Source organism: Sordaria macrospora, chromosome 7 (assembly GCF_033870435.1).
Source record: "Sordaria macrospora chromosome 7, complete sequence".
Taxonomy (NCBI): Eukaryota; Fungi; Ascomycota; class Sordariomycetes; order Sordariales; family Sordariaceae; genus Sordaria; species Sordaria macrospora.
In genome coordinates this window covers 2,398,937-2,415,863 of record NC_089377.1, presented here as the reverse complement: position 1 = coordinate 2,415,863, position 16,927 = coordinate 2,398,937, and the positions used below count along the sequence as shown (strand labels likewise).

The following is a 16,927-nucleotide window of genomic DNA, read 5'->3' as shown; positions in this document are numbered from 1 at the left end:
TGAATGAGCGACGACATGGCCCGGAGCATCGGCGGCGGGCCGGACCTTTGGGGCTCGTTTGGGATGTTTGCCATTCCTTCTAGAAGCCTTGTGTCAAACCAATGAAACGCCATCTTTCTTTACACTCTCTTCACAGTCACAACAGAAACACTTCAGCCTCTGAATACTATCTCAAGAGTACAGACCAGACAATGAGCCATGCAAATAAGGGTCGCCCGCAGATGCACAATTGGGGTAATTGGAACCTTAACAATGCAACGGTTGGCGGCCCCTCTTCCAGCTTCGACGTCGTATTCAGCGGCTTGGATATCTTAGCAAACGTTGACATGCACCTAAAGATATTCACATATCTTTAGGAGCCATGATGCCACTCCTGGGTGTTGTTGATTGAGTCGGGGAGCCATTGAGCTGGTCATACCGAACATAAGACTCCGCAAGCGCCGGTGCCGAGCGCGGTATGCTCGGGAAAGACATCCATCACCTGAGCACTTTGGCACCTCATCATGGGATCCTGGCTGGACGATCTAAAGCTCTTGCATCGGTAACCTTGGTAAACTGAGCTTCATGGTTCAAATCAGCCATCATGTCTTGCTCTCAAAGTCCTCAAGTTTGAACCGTAAAATACACATTCCCATATACAGTAAACCAGTTGTCTAAGAAAGGCATCCCACCTCAGACCTTGACCTCACGATTGTGTACAGGTGCAACAATAATCGAGATGCGGTTGTCCAGACAACTTTAGCCAAGCGGGGAGATCTGGACCCACCGACCCCAGTTCGCCCAACCAGCGCTCTTTCTGAGTGGTCAGTTGAGCAAACGAAATTCTCCACTTTAAGGACCTCGACGACTCCTTGGCTTGAGCAACTTGAAGCTCGCCTGGCTCGTTCGATTTCAACAAAACCATCCGACCACCTGCACCACTGCATATCTGACACTGACAAGTCAGCACTTTCGACCTTTCTTCTTCGTCTTATCAATCATCCAACAAGGTATCTCCGTTCTGAGGATTGCGGCGCGAGTTCAACCGTTGAAAACAATCCGTACCGGTTACCATGGAATAGCAGCCCTGTCGTGTCTTGAGACCATACCACCATGTCTACTGGTACGATATTGCCATATTCTGTTGTGCTTTATATACACAATTCACCCTCTGGAAGCCTGTTAACCAAATACATTGTAGCAGTTCGAATCTGTGTTTGCGGCGATGAGGGGACCGGCAAGTCCAGCTTGATCGCCTCTCTTGTCAAGGGCGTCTTCGTCGCCAACAAGATACAGGCCGTCCTGCCCCAGGTTACGATACCACCGACGACCGGGACACCCGAGAACGTTACCACCACCATCGTCGATACCTCCGCCCGTCCACAAGACCGAACCACATTGCGCAAAGAAATCCGAAAGTCCAACGTCATTCTCCTCGTTTACTCCGACCATTATAGCTACGAACGCGTGGCTCTATTCTGGATGCCATATTTCCGATCCCTAGGAGTCAATGTTCCCGTTGTACTATGCGCCAACAAGGCGGATCTCGTCAGTGATGGAAATGCTGCGCAAGTGGCCGAGGAAGAGATGCTTCCTGTAATGGCCGAGTTCAGGGAGATCGATTCGTGCATTCGAACAAGCGCAAAGGAGCAGAAGAACGTAATCGAGGTCTTCTACCTATGCCAGAAGGCCGTTACCCATCCCATTGCTCCCTTGTTCGACTATAAGGAAGGTCAGCTGAAGCCCGCTTGCGTGGATGCATTGAGGAGGATCTTCTTCCTGTCAGACAAGGACCAGGATGGGTATCTGAACGATCAAGAAATGCAGGACTTTCAACAAAAGTCCTTTGACAAGCCACTTTCACAAGAGGACCTTGATAACATCAAGTTGACGGTCAGCAAGGCGGTGCCGAGTTCCAGCACAGACAAGGGATTGGATCTCCAAGGGTTTCTGCAACTGAACAAGCTATATGCCGAAAAGGGGCGGCACGAGACGATTTGGATTATTCTCAGGAAATATCACTACACAGACAGTTTGAGCTTGGAGGACAACTTCTTACATCCACGATTCGACGTCCCCGACAATGCGTCCGCAGAACTCAGTCCGGCCGGGTATCGGTTTTTCATGGATCTTTTCTTGACTTTCGACAAGGACAACGATGGCGGCCTCAATGACCGGGAACTTGCTGCCTTGTTTGCGCCTACTCCAGGACTCCCACACTCTTGGGCTGAGACTTCGTTCCCCTCCACCACCGTCCGGAACGAAGCTGGCCACATCACTCTCCAGGGCTGGCTTGCCCAGTGGAGCATGACCACTTTCTTGGAACCCAAGACAACCCTCGAATACCTTGCATACCTCGGATTTGAGACACCAAACGCTCGCGAAACGACAACAGCCGCTCTCAAAATCACAAAACCCCGGAAGCGGAGACGTCGGCCAGGGCGCGTCGACCGTAACGTAGTCCTCTGCTACATCCTCGGCTCCTCCGGCGCCGGCAAGTCTTCCCTCCTAGACGTGTTCCTCAATCGGCCCTTTGACACGCTCTACCACCCGACCATCAAGCCCAGACGGGCCGTCAACAGCGTTGAGCTCCAGGGTGGCAAGCAGTGTTACCTGATCCTGGAAGAACTTGGCGAACTCGAGCCGGCCATTCTCGAGAACCAAGCCAAGCTGGACGCCTGCGACCTCATCTGCTACGCCTACGACTCGTCCGAGCCCGACTCGTTCTCACACATTGTCGAGCTCCGCAAGCGGTACCCCCAGCTTGACGAGCTGCCCGCCGTCTACACGGCGCTGAAGGCGGACCGGGACAAGACCACGCAGCGCAGCGAGCTGCAGCCCGACGCGTACACGGCCGCCCTCAATATGAGCGCACCCCTCCACGTTAGTGTCACCTGGAACAGCATCAGCGAGCTCTTTGTGGCGCTGGCGGAGGCGGCGACGAATCCTAGCACCGCATTCCCCCGCAGCGAGGACCCGCCAGCGGATAGGGCCAGTTTGTACATGGCCTTGGGCGCGACGGCGTGCGCGGCACTGGCGGTGTTTATGATTTGGAGGAGGTCGACTTCGAATGCTGCTTAGATTGCAGAGTACCGTGCCGTTCGTTTGTGTATGAGTCGGTTGCATGAGGCGTGGCATGATCTTGTTTCCCTGGATTGGTTACAGCCATACCCTAGCGACAATCTTCTTCTCCTGGGGTTTTCTATCTTTCTCTTTGATTTTTGGTTTTTGATGGCATGATGTCGGCTGGTTGGTTCGATTGGTTGGTGGTGGTGTTCAGCAAATACACATATGACATGGCGCATTGAATTGATTCATGATACCCTCTCCCCTACATATATATTCCCGCTATGAACACACAGCCTCCGAGTGTCAGTTTTGTTGGGGGCATTCTTAAAAATCTGTACAGCGTCTTCACGTCATTTTGCCTTAGGGTTGAGGAGATATAAAGTCATCACCACAAAGAGTCAAATAGCGAATTGTTGGTATTCATTCGTATCATCCACCTTCCCACTAGACAAAGTGAACACAAGAGCTGTAATTCCAAGTGACATGAAGAACTTGCTCCATCAGCCCTACAAAATCGACCGTCGGTATGGCCTGTCGTGGGGACAAGCACCAGCTCCACAACCGGACATGGCGAAACGGGAAGTCTTCATGAACTACACAAATAAATGAGAGAGAAAAAGGTCTGTAAAGCCAATAAAAAGTAGAGCTACTTGTTCCCAAAGTATATGCCGGTACATGCATGAGTCTTGTCGTGGTTAGGTTGAAACTCCGACTCCGAAAAAGAGAAGAGGGAGGGAGAATATAGAAGAAAGAAAAAGGGAAAGGAGATGAAAAAAGAAATGAAACCCCCCACACCACCCCCGACCACCCGAAAAAAAAAGGGGAAAAAATATATGAATATCGAAATAAATCGATCCACCCAGGGGTCGAACCTGGAACCTCCTGATTCGTAGTCAGACGCTCTGCCATTGAGCCAGCGGACCCTGTATCATTTGATATAAGCTTGTTGCAAGCTCACCCTCCATAAACCTTAATATGGCGAGGCTTCTTTCATATCGTTGTGGTCTATTTTCCGGGTGTTGGTAGCTTTGGTTTTGACAGACAAGAATGTATTTTCTGTCCAGCGAGCTACAGGCACGTCGCAGGTACGGACTTCAGCTGAGGTGCTCAAGGGTCTTGATAAAATTTATACTGTGCATTGTGCATTGCGCGGTTGTGGTGAGGTGGTGTGCAGCCGCTGCAGTTTCTTTACTTGCGGTTGGATTTTTCTGCATTTCCTTGAACAAAAAAGTTGTGATGACGTCAGTGGTTTACGGCGAGCTTGGCGCGGGCGCCGGGGCAGTTGTGATCGACAGTGGACGGTTGTGCATCCGAGAGATGCTGTTGGTTGATGAATGAATGAATGAATGAATGAATGAATGATGAATTTTTCGACTGCGTTTTACCAATACTAGATAATAAGTCGTGCCTGCGACGGCGGCGTGGCGTAGGTACATAAAACGGGAAAAAGCCTCATAGGTCAGCTAGGTCGGACCTTAGCGTGGTCGTGCGCTGGAAAACCCTAACTTCTGTACGGTTTCGAAAAACCCTTATTCTAGGCTCCCAAAAGCCTTCATTTTCCTATCCCCGGCATTGCGAGGTTATCGCCGTCCTTTCCGATGTTGAAATGAAAATGGATTGAGAAGAAAATCCCGATTAGATTGCGGCCCAGCCGTTTTGGGTCTAGCAAGGGGCGTTCTAAGGGGAAGGTTTCGAAGAGTGGTTGTCGCTCGCCCTCCGACAAGCTATTGTCTCTCCGGTGCTCTTTCTTTTCGAAATACTTTTGAAGAGCTTCAAAAGCTATCGGCTATGAGGGAAGAGACGGCGGTGAACTCTCCAAAGGCCGCCGTCGTAGTTGTTGTTATCGTTCGAATTGTATCTTCCCGAATTCAACACGATAGAAAAGCGGTGGATTAGGCCACTGGTAGCCTTAAGGCACCCATTGCACCAAAAATAGGGTAATTTTGGCTTGACCTCTAACAACCGACTAACAGAGGGTGCCAAGAAAAATATTTTCGGGGGAGAGTTGTTGTTGGTTGATGATTCCCTTGGTTGGATTGGAGGTCTGAAATGTGCAGATCAGGGATCAGGGTTGGGGTTGGGTATATGTATGGGGTTTCTGTATCATAACACAGTAAGTGGTGTTAAAAGGGTTATTTCCTTGTTGGGTTTATGATTTGCATCTTTAATCCTTGATTAACAACCCTTGATCAACAGAATCTGTGGCGGTACATATGACGATGACAGAACCACAAAATTTATGCGCAGCTTGTCCATTGGTTGGAGGACCGAGGACTTCGGGATTCTGTGTAATCAATGTTTCGGTTTTCTTTTAGAACCCCATCCTCATATTTCGTAACCTGGAAAAGAGTAAGGATAACCGATACCTTCTACACTACCCTTCAAATTAGCGGTATGGCGGAAGGGGCAAAGAGAGAAGGTGTGACAGAAGCTGTCTGTTGTCTGTGATGTTCTTGATTTGCCTATTTTGGACATCCTGAGATCCCTTTGAAGATTGCGTGTGATATGATATACGCTTTAGGCAACTGGGCTCTGGTGGTATGGTAGACATGGTATGCAGAGCTGATAGCTGTCACAGCGCCGTGGCGTGTTGTGTTGATGAATAAGATAATGATGGTGTCTGGTTTCACCCCTTTTTGTATGTTTGGGCAGCAAAATTGGAAGGCCTAATTCAAGGTGTCAAGTCATCCGAGTTGCGAATGGAAAGGATATGTGATAACTGTGTGCGTAGTAGATTCATGTGCCCTGCTGCTAAAAGTCTCAAGGAGCACCATAACCTGTGTGTGTATCTCAAGATCCGTATCGTCCTCAGACGTAAGTCAAGTATCTCCATCTCAGTATGGTAGTTCGTTTTTCCGACGAGGTTATATTCGATTTCTGGTTTTCCAAGAAATACTGTAATCAACACATATTCCCCGTCGCAGTGTCCAGTTTGACCTTCACTCATTATGCGTAGCCGTGGCTCGTCTCGGAATGATATATGTGTATTCATTTGTCGCCCGCTCGGATAAACTGCTCCAAACCCAGATACTTTTGATCCTCGTACGTAAAAGCCTAGATAGTCCCTCGCGTTCCCTGCCCTGCCCTGCCCTGCCCTGCCCTGCCTACTCAATCCCTTCCTTCGTTGATTCGCGAGAACAATAACTTTCCTCCTACTTCTCGTCCATTCCCTACTTCTGCCAGGCCCGCCCCATGCCTCCAATACCATAACGTAACAGTCGATAAAGCTCCCTCTTCGCCAATAATTCTCGCTCGCAAATATGCCCTTGTTCAAAGTAACAAAAAGATGAAGAATGAAGATCTAAAGCAGGGCCAAAATGCCGCCGCTCTGTAAATCTGAACAGGTAATGTAGCAGCAGTCTTCAGTGGTATGCGATAAAATAAAAATAAGAACAATCAAATACCGGATTGGTTCCTTTTCTCTTTGGGAAAACGACATGAAGCGAAGAAGCCCATGAATGAATAATGATGTGTGCGTATATGAAAAAAAAATAAAAACAGAAGACGAATCTCATCGCCGTGCCCAATCGCAGAATAAGACGCCTTTCGCAATGATGTTGATGGATGTAAGCTCCCAACCAAGCCAAAACGTGATAAAACCCCGGAGTGTGACAGAAAACCAAAGCAAAACCCTGAAACGCCCCGACGTGTGCCAGATGATATCGTGTCTAACCCCCCCATCCATTCCCTTGATGTTGTCCTTGTTGTTGTTGGTATTGTGATTGCGCGCGGTGCGGCGGTGTTGTTACGGTTGTCTCTCGTTTCCTGCCTCTCTCTTTCTCTTTCTCTTTCCTTTCCTTTCCTTTCCTTCCCTCTCATCGTCAAGTCTCGCCGCTCTCTCATTCCTTTTCGCACTGGAAGCCCATGCTGAACCGGTATTCCCCCGTCTCATCTCGCACCGGGATCATCGTCAAGAGGTTGACGAACCGTTGACCGTTCTTCTTGAAGTTGACCACCTCGACCTGCACCTCGGCGTTCTTGTCGATCGCTTTCCTCATCCTCTTGATCGTGGTAGGGTCGACGTACTTCCTCGTCGATTTTGGCTTGACCATGCCGTCGGGCGACTGAAGAAACCGGCAGTTCCTACCCAAGACCTCCGCGCTGTTGTACCCTGTCATGTAGAGAAAAGCGTCCGAGGCGTATACAATTGGTTGGTCTTTTTGCTTCAGGTCGCACATAATCAGAGCGCATGACGTGTCAACGGGCCCCAAGTCCACCTGGGGGTTTGGCCTGCTCATAATTTGAACCTGTTACAGGGTGTTAGCCACTTTAGATCCCCCCCGTGCACTAACAGCGAACAGACTCCGTGGGCTGACTAACCAGATAGCTCATAATGTCGTAACCGCCGGGGGCGTACAGCGTATGGAAGAAGAGAGGGTCGGCCGAGGGTGCGGCTTGATCATAGTGGTATTGCTGGGAGGTTTTGTTAGCAGGGGTACCGCCACCAAGCAGAAGAAAGAGAGCTGTTTACCTGATACGCCTCAACTTCCCACGGGTTCATGGTACTGGAGTTCACAGTGTGGCTCATGGTTGCTGCTGGCTATGAGACAGTGTGTTGGTAGGGTTGATGACGGTCCCTTTAGTCGGCTGATAAGGCTTTCAAGTAATGGCACAGGCGGCACTCCCCCAGTTGGCAAGGGCTGACTGTTGATGGCAATGTTCTAGGCCGACCTGTCTGGGACAAGTGAATCGGTAGTGTAACCGGGATAGGTTATCGCATAGGCCAATGGAGTCGAGGACTTGGTAGTGGTTGTTGGGTTATGATGATATCTTGGTTGAAGGAATTTACGGTGGCAAGAAGCAAGGTAAAGGAAGAGACCATGAGGTTGAAGGAAGAAGAGGGTATTTAAGAAGGCCCCAAGACGCAAAAGTCTGGTTGGGGCCGGGCGTCGGAATGCCGTCGATCGAGATCTAGGGTATCCGGAGCAGGAGTTGACGGCGGAACGAGGTTGTGTCAGTGCAGATGTGAGGGCCGAAAGGTGGAAACAACCCAACGAGGACACAAGCTTCGGTGCGATAAACGAAGTCAAGACGCAAGGCCCCAAACAAAGTCTGTATCGGGGATCCGGTAGACCTGGCCAACAACCGGTATCCTACTGGTACTAAAGTGGGAGCCGGGGGTGTTTGGGAGGCCCATGGTCCTGTATGGAGAGACACCACAGCTTCAGGAGCCAGGCAGGGCAGGCCAACGGAGGGGGCCAGGGACATGTAGACAAAAAGAGAGACAGTTGCCAGAGACAAGACGCCGATCCAATCGAACGGTACACCACGACTTTACACGTTCCATGTACGTAGGCAGCCAGGGTAGCCTGAGGGCACACAAGGGGGGCCACGGCTCGGACAAGACGGGAGGGAGGTGGGAGCTCTTTGAGCGTGTGAGCCATTGACAATACGCGGCAGCCAGGCCGTGGGCGGTGGATTCCAGACCATGCGGATGCCAGCGACGGGCACGTTGGCCGTTTCGTTCTTTGCAGACAGAGAGGAAAGATGCTTGCTGCTGTCCCGCTTGTCCTGCTGTCCCGCTTGTCCTGCTGTCCCGCTTGTCCTGCTGTCCCGCTTGTCCTGCTGTCCCTGGTGTTGCTGCTTGCTTGCTCCGCTGTCTCCCTCTCCTGCAGTCTCCATCATCCCGTCTCAGCGCCGAGGCCAGGATCTGGGGGGTATTCTGATCACAGCCTGCATCGGGAAGCTCTTGAGATCGGGAAGCTCAAAGGACACACAGGACACAACGGGAGTGGCCCGGTGGCCGAGCACTCGGGTGGATCCAATGATGGGACCGTATTTCCTTTGAGCCCCTAGGTGCAAGACCCTGCCTGGCATCAGACAGTGTGCGTTGAGCGGACTGGATTTTGAGAATGCCCATCATGTACCCCGTCTTTTATCGACAACTTACACCGTATGGAGTTTTGGTCATGATGCTCATCATCGACGGACGCTCAGGGCTGACCATTGCACCCCCAACCCAAGACCAATGGCACCATTTGCCATTGATGATGAGCTGCCTTTATCTCTGCAGAGTCTCTCAATGAGCTGATGGTGCTATATCGGCTTCAGTCTTTTTTAGATGGCAATTACTGTGGTGGCTTTCGTTGTCCAGATCGACGCAAATCTCATCTTGCGGTCTCGTCTACCAGGACAGTGTCGCCAAGAAGAGGAAAAAGAAGAGAGTATAAGCGTTACCAATTACGAAAGGAGGTTGACGAGAGCGAGAGCCCGATCGGTGAGGAATGCCAATTGTGGAGAAGCAGAGGGGGCCCTGAATGAGAGTGAACAAGAGTCCGAAGGGAGGAAAGAGACGCCGATGGAGTCATGGACGTAGGAAACAGCCAGTCGGATCCAGAGACCGAAAAAGAGGGTTGTGGCCAAGGGGCCAAGGGGTCAAAACGTACAAAACGTACCGATTCGCGGACAGTACGGAAACAAATAGGAGAGGCAGGAGCAGACAGCGGTGCAGGGAGGCAGGCAGACGGCGTGCGAAATGCAAAGAGCGAATGTGGATGCCAAGAAAAAGTCCAATGGGTAAAATGGGGACAATGATGGATGACCGATCGCCGCTGCCAAAACATTTGAGGGTCCCAGATCCCCAGCGATCGCACCGGCGCCCTGGATCGAACCAAAGAACGAGACCCACGCGCCAGCATAATGGAAACTAACAATTGGAACAGCACCAACCAGCCACGGGACAGTGCAGATGGGAAAAGAAAACCACGTTCTTTTCGCTGCAACGCCAATCCGAGCCTAGAGTAGTGTGCTCTACGGGGTTAGTGACTTCCGTCTGCTGTCCCTTTCGGCTCCTTTGTCCCGTCAGTTACCGGTTGTCGAATACGCACTGCGCACCACCACTACCGTTTTCCAAGTTGACACTGACCTTGACCACGAACGTCAATCCGCCCAGCCCCGGGATAGATAGGTGGGTAGAAAGGTAGGAGGTATGTAACTACTCAACACCCACCCCTATCAGCGGAACGGCAATAACGGTACCCATTCTGTCTGGTGTCTGTTTGAAGCGCTTGCTGATATCGTTGCGCTAGATACCTAGATGTGGTGGTGCCATGGTTCTGGGCCCCGGTGTTAAGGTGTTGGACATTCCATCTGCTCCCTTGTAGGCGTTAAGGCTGAACCCCAAGCAGTGGGCTCAAGCAGGCCGGTCGTGTTGCTACTATCTACTGTACCTGCTCCCTTTGCGCCAACCAGCCGTGAGGTGACCCATGCTCCACGCTTGTATGTCTGGCAGCCAGAGAGCGGATCCAACAGCAACCGGGTTCTCACCGGGTGTTTCTACAGTCAGTCTACTGTACAGCGATAGAAAGGGGCGGGGGATCGTAGGAGCCCTCAGGAGCAGAGGGCCCGGCAGGCAGGTACAGTACCTCTAAGCGGAGGCGCATGGGGGCATGAAGTGGTGGATGGACAAAGAAGGGGGCCGCGCCCCAGGCTGGGGACTGAGAGATGACCATGAACAACAACATGGCGGCCTGGTCTCATGCAACTGTAGGGACGTCACATGGATGCGGTCAAAAAAAATGGACAAAACTATCGAAACCCCGCCTCTTTCGGAAAGTCTCAGACTCCTCATCATGATGGGAATGAGGGAAATGGAACTTGGCAGATTGGGGATGGTTACCAGCAGGACATGGGAGGCCATGGGAGGCCGGGAAGCAAGCAAGCCGGCATCACGGGGCTGGCGTGGAATGAAGCTTGGTTGCGTCGGTGTGCGCGGAAGAAACATGACAGCGTCGGCGTCGGGGCATCACAGGAGGGGGAGTAGGGCAGAAGTCACAACACGAAACTATCGCAACTTCCCCTTTCGGGATGTGCTCGGGTTGCGTTGCGTCTGGCCCCGGATGCCTGTCACCCATTTCGCAAAGTCGCCTTGTCCTTTTTTCTGCGCATTCCACTTGTTTCCCATCCGTCTGCAGCCGCAAACGGGATGGCCTTGCTGTGCCAACTTTTGGGTGCGAGACTTTGCCCATGCGGTCGCTTAATTTCCAATCAGTTCCATGATAACCGGTGACTGCACGACGGCGGAGCAGTTTGAAATCTCGATGTGATACGGCGCACAGTTCCAGCGCTTGGTTACACGGAATAAGCAACGGCAAACCGGGTATTCGTGGTGAAGGTTGCCCTGTGCTAAGTCAGCGTTGGATCTCCAGAGAGGCCCATTGCTGTTCATGTAAAAACCAACAATGATTGTCCGGCTGGGGTTGAGGTTGAGGACTGTGTGAGGGTGTGTGTTTGATGCCACCGCATCGCCGTCCAGGTGAGCGAGTGAGCGTGATGGAAATGATCGTCCAACGTCGACGGGGACGCAAACGCGCCAAGAGCGGGATATCCCCATGGGCTTTTGACGGCCAATATCCACCATGTTCACATTCTCATTTCCCTTTTCCGACGAGAGACGCCGACGAGCTTCGCCGACGAGCTCTGGGAAATGGCGGGTTGTTGGTTGATGAGTGCTCCTCCTTTGAAGATCCCGTCTCGTTGGCTGCGTCTTGTCTCGGTCATCAGCCATCAGTGGCTTTCGCTACCGCTAAATAGACTTGTCATGATCCGGCCGCCCGGTTCTTGGGGGCGGTAATGTGTAATGTGTAGGACCGGCGACCCGCTCGGCGAGTAACAGCAAGTCAGCGGCCAGGATCGAGGATTCACAACAAAGCTCTCATTCTCCCTTACAGTTAAGGGTACCCTAAGCCAAGGAAGAGGTGGTTGTTAATGCCCGAAGCCATGTGTGCACGTGTGTGAAATGGCACTTATAAGCAGCCCCAGTCCCGACGCAAGAAGGGTCTGGCTTGTTTGAGAGACAGAGTGGACAAGAGTACTGTAGCCATTCATCGCTGAAAACAAAAAAAGGTTGAGGCTGAAGCTATGTTGCGGGAAGCCCCTTGTGCCTGATGTCACACATTGACCGCCGATTGATGTCAGTTTGGAGATCGGGATAAGTTCCGTCGTCGTCGAGATCTCTGCCACACAAAAAATACCCTACATGTACACGCAAATGCTGGTCAAGTACCGGGGTGCACTGACAGACCCGGCCCTGCGTTTTTGGCTAGTCCCCGGCACTGGAGGCTACCCAGAAGAGAGTCTTACAGATACGATGCTTCTCGTATACTCGCAGAATCAAAAAGAAATCTGTAACACGACGGGTACGAGTTGAGATGTCCTTCTATTGCTGGATCGCTTGGATGACTGGATCGTCTTGTTCAGGGAACTGGGTAGATTTTTTTGTGTACAGTAGTTGGGGTACGGTCAAAAGGGTCTCTTGTGCTAGCAGTCTTAGCTTCTGCCATTTCCCTAGCCGGATATGGCTTAGTGGCTCGAGCTTCTTGACCAAATCCCGATTTCGACGCAATCACTTTGTCTCCACCGGCTCTTCTCCATCGGCCTCCACTCCTCGCTGCCACTTGAACCGAAATGCAAACGTCCAGTGATGTGCAGTGCAGTGGTCGAGACGCGTTCCGCTGGATGGTAACACGCGTTTTACGATCCCGACGACAACCCCGCCCCAATTTCCATCCAACATTTCACGATTCTCATCAACAAAAACACCAAACCTGGTTCGGCCAGAACAAGGAATACCATTCATTGCCTGCCGCCGAGACGTCTCGATCGCCGTGTTCGATCTCTTGTTCGATCTCTTGTTCGATCTCTTGTTCGATCTCTGTTCGACGCAGGTCTAGCAGGGCTACACAAGCATAGACAAGCAACCTTACCTCTGATTGTCACCATCGTACCATGTCGGTCCAAAACCGCATGTTTTAGACTTCCTGATCGCTAAATATCCCGAAACTCCACGGCAATCAAGAACTCTTCCGGCCCTTGTTTCGCTTTTTTTCCCACCCGCCTTCTACGCCTCAACGGTTCAGTTCTTTATCTGCAAGGCAACCCAACTGACGCCGTTCCTGCGGTACACTGCTCACCTGGGGACACACAGTGGCACTAAACTGCCAAGCCCCCCGGCCAGCACCACGCCAGTATCATATTCGATTGAAGGGTCCATAGCCACGGCAGCCGATCGCCTACCTAGCACAAAGCGAGCAAGCTATCACGGATACTCTAGCCAGCGGCCACATACACCCAGCCGAGCCAGCTCAATACCAACAATCATGCCATCAGGACGTCTCGTTCAGGGTTCGCGCCGCCCTCAGTCAACCGCCTCTGCGGCGACATCAGCCCACAATGGCTCCGACCTGCCCCCTTATGAGCCTCCCTCGCATCCAATGAACGATGCAGGCAGACAGGCCCTGGCCAACATCACCAGCAACAACCAGGACATGCGCAAGTACGAGGACCATCTTTCCAAATCCGCAACCTACTTGCGAGAGGCCGTCGGCGCCATCAACGATACCCTGTTTACTCGTAAATCACTGTTGACGAGGAAGATCGAGAAGCGACGGGGCCGCGGCGAATCTGAAAAGGGGGAAGACGAGGCCGAGCTGGAGGAATATGTCAACAAGCTAAACGGAGATGTGACCCATTTGACTGATGAGATTGAGGCCGCCTTGCGACAGGTCATTGACTATCGTGCCGAAGTTCAGGGCGAGAAGCTGGTGCTGGGCTCAGTGGTGGACCTGGTACAGAGCCAAAAACCCCGCCAGGAACGCCCCGCGCGAAAACGGAAAGCAGCCCAGCGGGCCAACGACGATAGTGACGAGGAAATGGGGGGTGTTGATGAAGAGCCTGAAGAGGAAGAGGCCGCTGAAGCCGAGGACGAGGCCTCCCTGACCTGCGTGCGCGAGGCACTCCACAAGGCAAGAGATTCCAAGGCGAGACAATACCGTGCCACGAGTGCCTATGACCGTTACGCCTCCAACAACGAGTATATCGCTTTCAAGAAGATGTGGCATGATGCTCAGCATCCCGAAGATCAAGTGCCCCTGCCTGATGCGTCCACCTGGTTTGATAACCAAGGCAGGCCTATCCGGGACGGTGCTCCAGCGGGCGAGGAGGATCTCATTATTGAGCGTGAGGTACAGGACCTCACTTGCAAGTTATCGCTTCGGCCCTTCAAGGAGCCATACGCCAACCATCAATGCCCCCATGTGTTTGAGAAAAGCGCAATATTGGAATATTTGAGAAACACTGGCGGCAAAGCACAGTGCCCTGTATGCAACAAGGTAAGAATAGACGTATCATTTTTATGCAAAGACTCTCCAGCTACTGACATGTCACCATTAGGAGCTTCGCATCAAGGACCTGTATCTCGATGAACTTACGTTGCGCAAGGTCAAGCGAGCAGCTCGAGCAGCAATGGAAAGCGAGGACAGGAGCTCCAATGCGGGTCCCGACGAGCAAATGGATGGAAGCGTTCTCATGGGTGAGAGTACCCAATCACGACGACCCCGCCGTGTGAACAACGAGATCAAGCAGGACGATTCGGAGTAAGAATGGTCGTCTCGGCATCGAACTAATGAGCGAGGGCGGCCACTTTTTGAGCGGAGTTCATTCCTCCACTCCTGATCAAACCACAGCAGGTGAATCGCTCGCTTCCTTCGGCAGTCAATGCGTACTGTCTGTTGTCACCTCAGTAAGGAATTTGCCAACGCCCTGCATTCTATGTTGCTCGTATTGAAACCAGTCTTGGGTAACCGTTTAAAGTGGTTGCTGGGGGAAAAAATAACCCTCGAAGTTATAATTGTATGTGTACATCAAATACCCCTTTACTGTACTCCTGGGTACAACGCCCGCTGTACAAGAAACCACCTGCTGCGAATTCAACTACCAGGTATGCACTCAAAGTAAACCAGATATACTTTGTTTTAGCAAGAACGGGTTGGAACCGGCAACTTGACCGTTGAATGCTCAACGGTGGACGCCACCTCTCCAGTGGTCCATGTCCGTCCGTTTCAACCCTCGTTGGATTCACTGTATGGACCGCAGAAAGTGGTTGGGTACCCTGTCGGGGAAGCAGTGATCGAAAAGCGGTTGAGTACGCCCCTTCATAAACTTGGTATGGAAGACTGGGCCATGAACAAGCCGGTAAATGCCGGTGGCACATTGCCCATGATGGTCAGGCGGGTACCGGAAACTGTTGGCAAGTCCTGCTTGGCTCGAATCCAGATCCAAAGCAGGGGGTAGTTGTCCCCCGAAGGTGTGGTCTGTATGATACAATTGCCGGCTAGTATAGCGGGGAAAATAGTCAGCAACGATGGTAATCCTTCCACAAAAGATGCGAACCCCACGAGATTTGACACCTCACCCCTCCCTCTTTCGTCTCGTCTCGTCTTTCCCTGCAGTCTTGCCGAACGACCGATAACATTCGGAAAACAGAGAACAGCTAAACTCACCTCGTCAGGAAATCTTCCGTCAATGTCGTGGTCGATCCGTACATGCCTGACCCGAGGTAATGGATCGACGATTGTTCGTGTGCTTGCGGGCTGCTGCTGCTGATCACCCTTCTCTGGATGTGATGGATAGGACTCCGTGGTGGCGGCGAACAACCGGTACCATCCGAGGATGATTCGGACGACATGGACTTGTCGGATTTTCCGCCCAAAGAATCTCTTCTTCGCTTGCGGACAGTATACTTGCGGACTCTCCATTTATCGAAGCGTGAACGGTATGCTCGGATTCTATGCGCATTGGTTAGCTGTGGGGTTAGTTCTGGGTGTTAGAGAGATTAATGGATGGACGATGGCTGATCAATGGCTGACATGATGGCCGATGGATTATAAACGGACGGACGATGAGAAAAACGAAGAGCAAAAACAAAAAACGAAAAAGAAGACAAAAAGAAACCCCCCCCCCCCGAGACCCCAACATGGTATGCTCAATGAAGACGGAAGCTCCGATGATACTATAATCATCGAGATCGAGATTGATCACGGCGACATCACATCTTCTCTCTTCTCGCAACGGATTCCCGGCTGGACGGAAGAAACGTGCACAGTTGGTAATCTTCCCGCCCAGAAATGTGTGCGTATAGTCCCTTTCCAGAGCTCTACATCATGGGGGCTGGGCGGGAACTTTTTTTTTGTCTTTCGGACAACAGGGAGCGTATAGGATGCATCAAAAGTTTACTCACGAAGCTTCAAACTGGTACTGCTCCTTCATGAACTTCTTGACCTCGTGAAGAGGTCTGTTGTTGTCCTTATACTCCCGGATGATGATATGTCTGTGGTCTTCCCATTGCTTCGTCATCTTGTCTTGTCTCTTGTCTCTCTCTCTTGTCTCTTGACTTGACTTATCTTGTTTTTTTTTTTCACGCTCGTTCAAGTTGTTGATAGTCGAGATTCACGATTTGTGACGAGGCTAGCGCTAACTGAGCCAACAACTAGAAGGTCGTCGTCGGCGCTGCAGTTGTTGAATGGTAGAAGCAGCTGGTGGAGAGATAGGTCTGCCATGCGGTTAAGGATGATCAATTCTTCGATATGGTGGTCGCAAGGTGTGCAACCACGGTGAAGGATGAATGATATGTTTGAGATATAAGAATCACAAGAGGCTGGGTAAAATAAGGCTTGATAAAAGCTGCGAAGATGGAAAAGGATACTGGTTTGGGACGGCAACTATCATCAACGGAGCGATCATTGTCCTGGGTCTATATAGAGACAGACACTCAAGACTAACCTTGAGATATGGTTATCATGATGCTACATACAGCCTACAGGTAAGTCACACCCTCCCTTATCCAGGACGAGAAGAGGTTGGATATTGATCGGCTCGGATACCTTAAATTACAGCCAGTGCCCGACGACATAGCATGCAGGTATGGCTTATGGGGATGGCACCTATTACTCCTCTCGGGACAGTTTGCCTTGAGCCTACCTACACTGCTCGGGAAAGGGGCGATGACTATTGCACATGGCTACAGATGATAGCCGCCCGGTGTCGGTTGCGTCGCTAGAGACCGCAATGATACCCAGCCCTATGACCGAGCCACCTACCTGCC

At 51.6% G+C, this 16,927-nt stretch overlaps 4 protein-coding genes and 1 non-coding gene across 5 annotated transcripts; 2 read left to right on the top strand and 3 right to left on the bottom strand.

Annotated features, from left to right (window-relative positions):
* Window positions 1-895: 895 nt before the first annotated feature.
* Window positions 896-3,804, top strand: SMAC4_06135 (uncharacterized protein). The gene is made up of 2 exons (XM_003344803.2): window positions 896-1,102; window positions 1,181-3,804. Exons 1-2 carry the CDS (start codon window positions 1,093-1,095, stop codon window positions 3,058-3,060), a joined length of 1,890 nt encoding a protein of 629 aa, XP_003344851.1. The 5' UTR covers window positions 896-1,092; the 3' UTR covers window positions 3,061-3,804.
* A 95-nt stretch (window positions 3,805-3,899) lies between these two features.
* On the bottom strand, window positions 3,900-3,971 carry SMAC4_14107. Its single transcript has one exon. It is a non-coding gene; the product is annotated as a tRNA-Arg (tRNA).
* A 1,324-nt stretch (window positions 3,972-5,295) lies between these two features.
* Window positions 5,296-8,599, bottom strand: SMAC4_06136 (uncharacterized protein). The gene is made up of 3 exons (XM_003344804.2): window positions 7,520-8,599; window positions 7,369-7,461; window positions 5,296-7,295 (listed from the first exon to the last, which is right to left on the bottom strand). The coding sequence occupies exons 1-3, from the start codon at window positions 7,574-7,576 to the stop codon at window positions 6,888-6,890; spliced, it is 558 nt and encodes a 185-aa protein (XP_003344852.1). The 5' UTR covers window positions 7,577-8,599; the 3' UTR covers window positions 5,296-6,887.
* Window positions 8,600-13,145: 4,546 nt separating this feature from the next.
* On the top strand, window positions 13,146-14,424 carry SMAC4_06137 (uncharacterized protein; the record flags this gene model as incomplete). The annotated part of the gene is made up of 2 exons (XM_066090397.1): window positions 13,146-14,156; window positions 14,218-14,424. The coding sequence occupies 2 exons, from the start codon at window positions 13,146-13,148 to the stop codon at window positions 14,422-14,424; spliced, it is 1,218 nt and encodes a 405-aa protein (XP_065947775.1).
* Window positions 14,425-15,322: 898 nt separating this feature from the next.
* On the bottom strand, window positions 15,323-16,538 carry SMAC4_06138 (uncharacterized protein; the record flags this gene model as incomplete). Its single annotated transcript, XM_003344806.2, has 2 exons — window positions 16,064-16,538; window positions 15,323-15,611 (listed from the first exon to the last, which is right to left on the bottom strand). Exons 1-2 carry the CDS (start codon window positions 16,177-16,179, stop codon window positions 15,323-15,325), a joined length of 405 nt encoding a protein of 134 aa, XP_003344854.1. The 5' UTR covers window positions 16,180-16,538.
* Window positions 16,539-16,927: the final 389 nt, after the last annotated feature.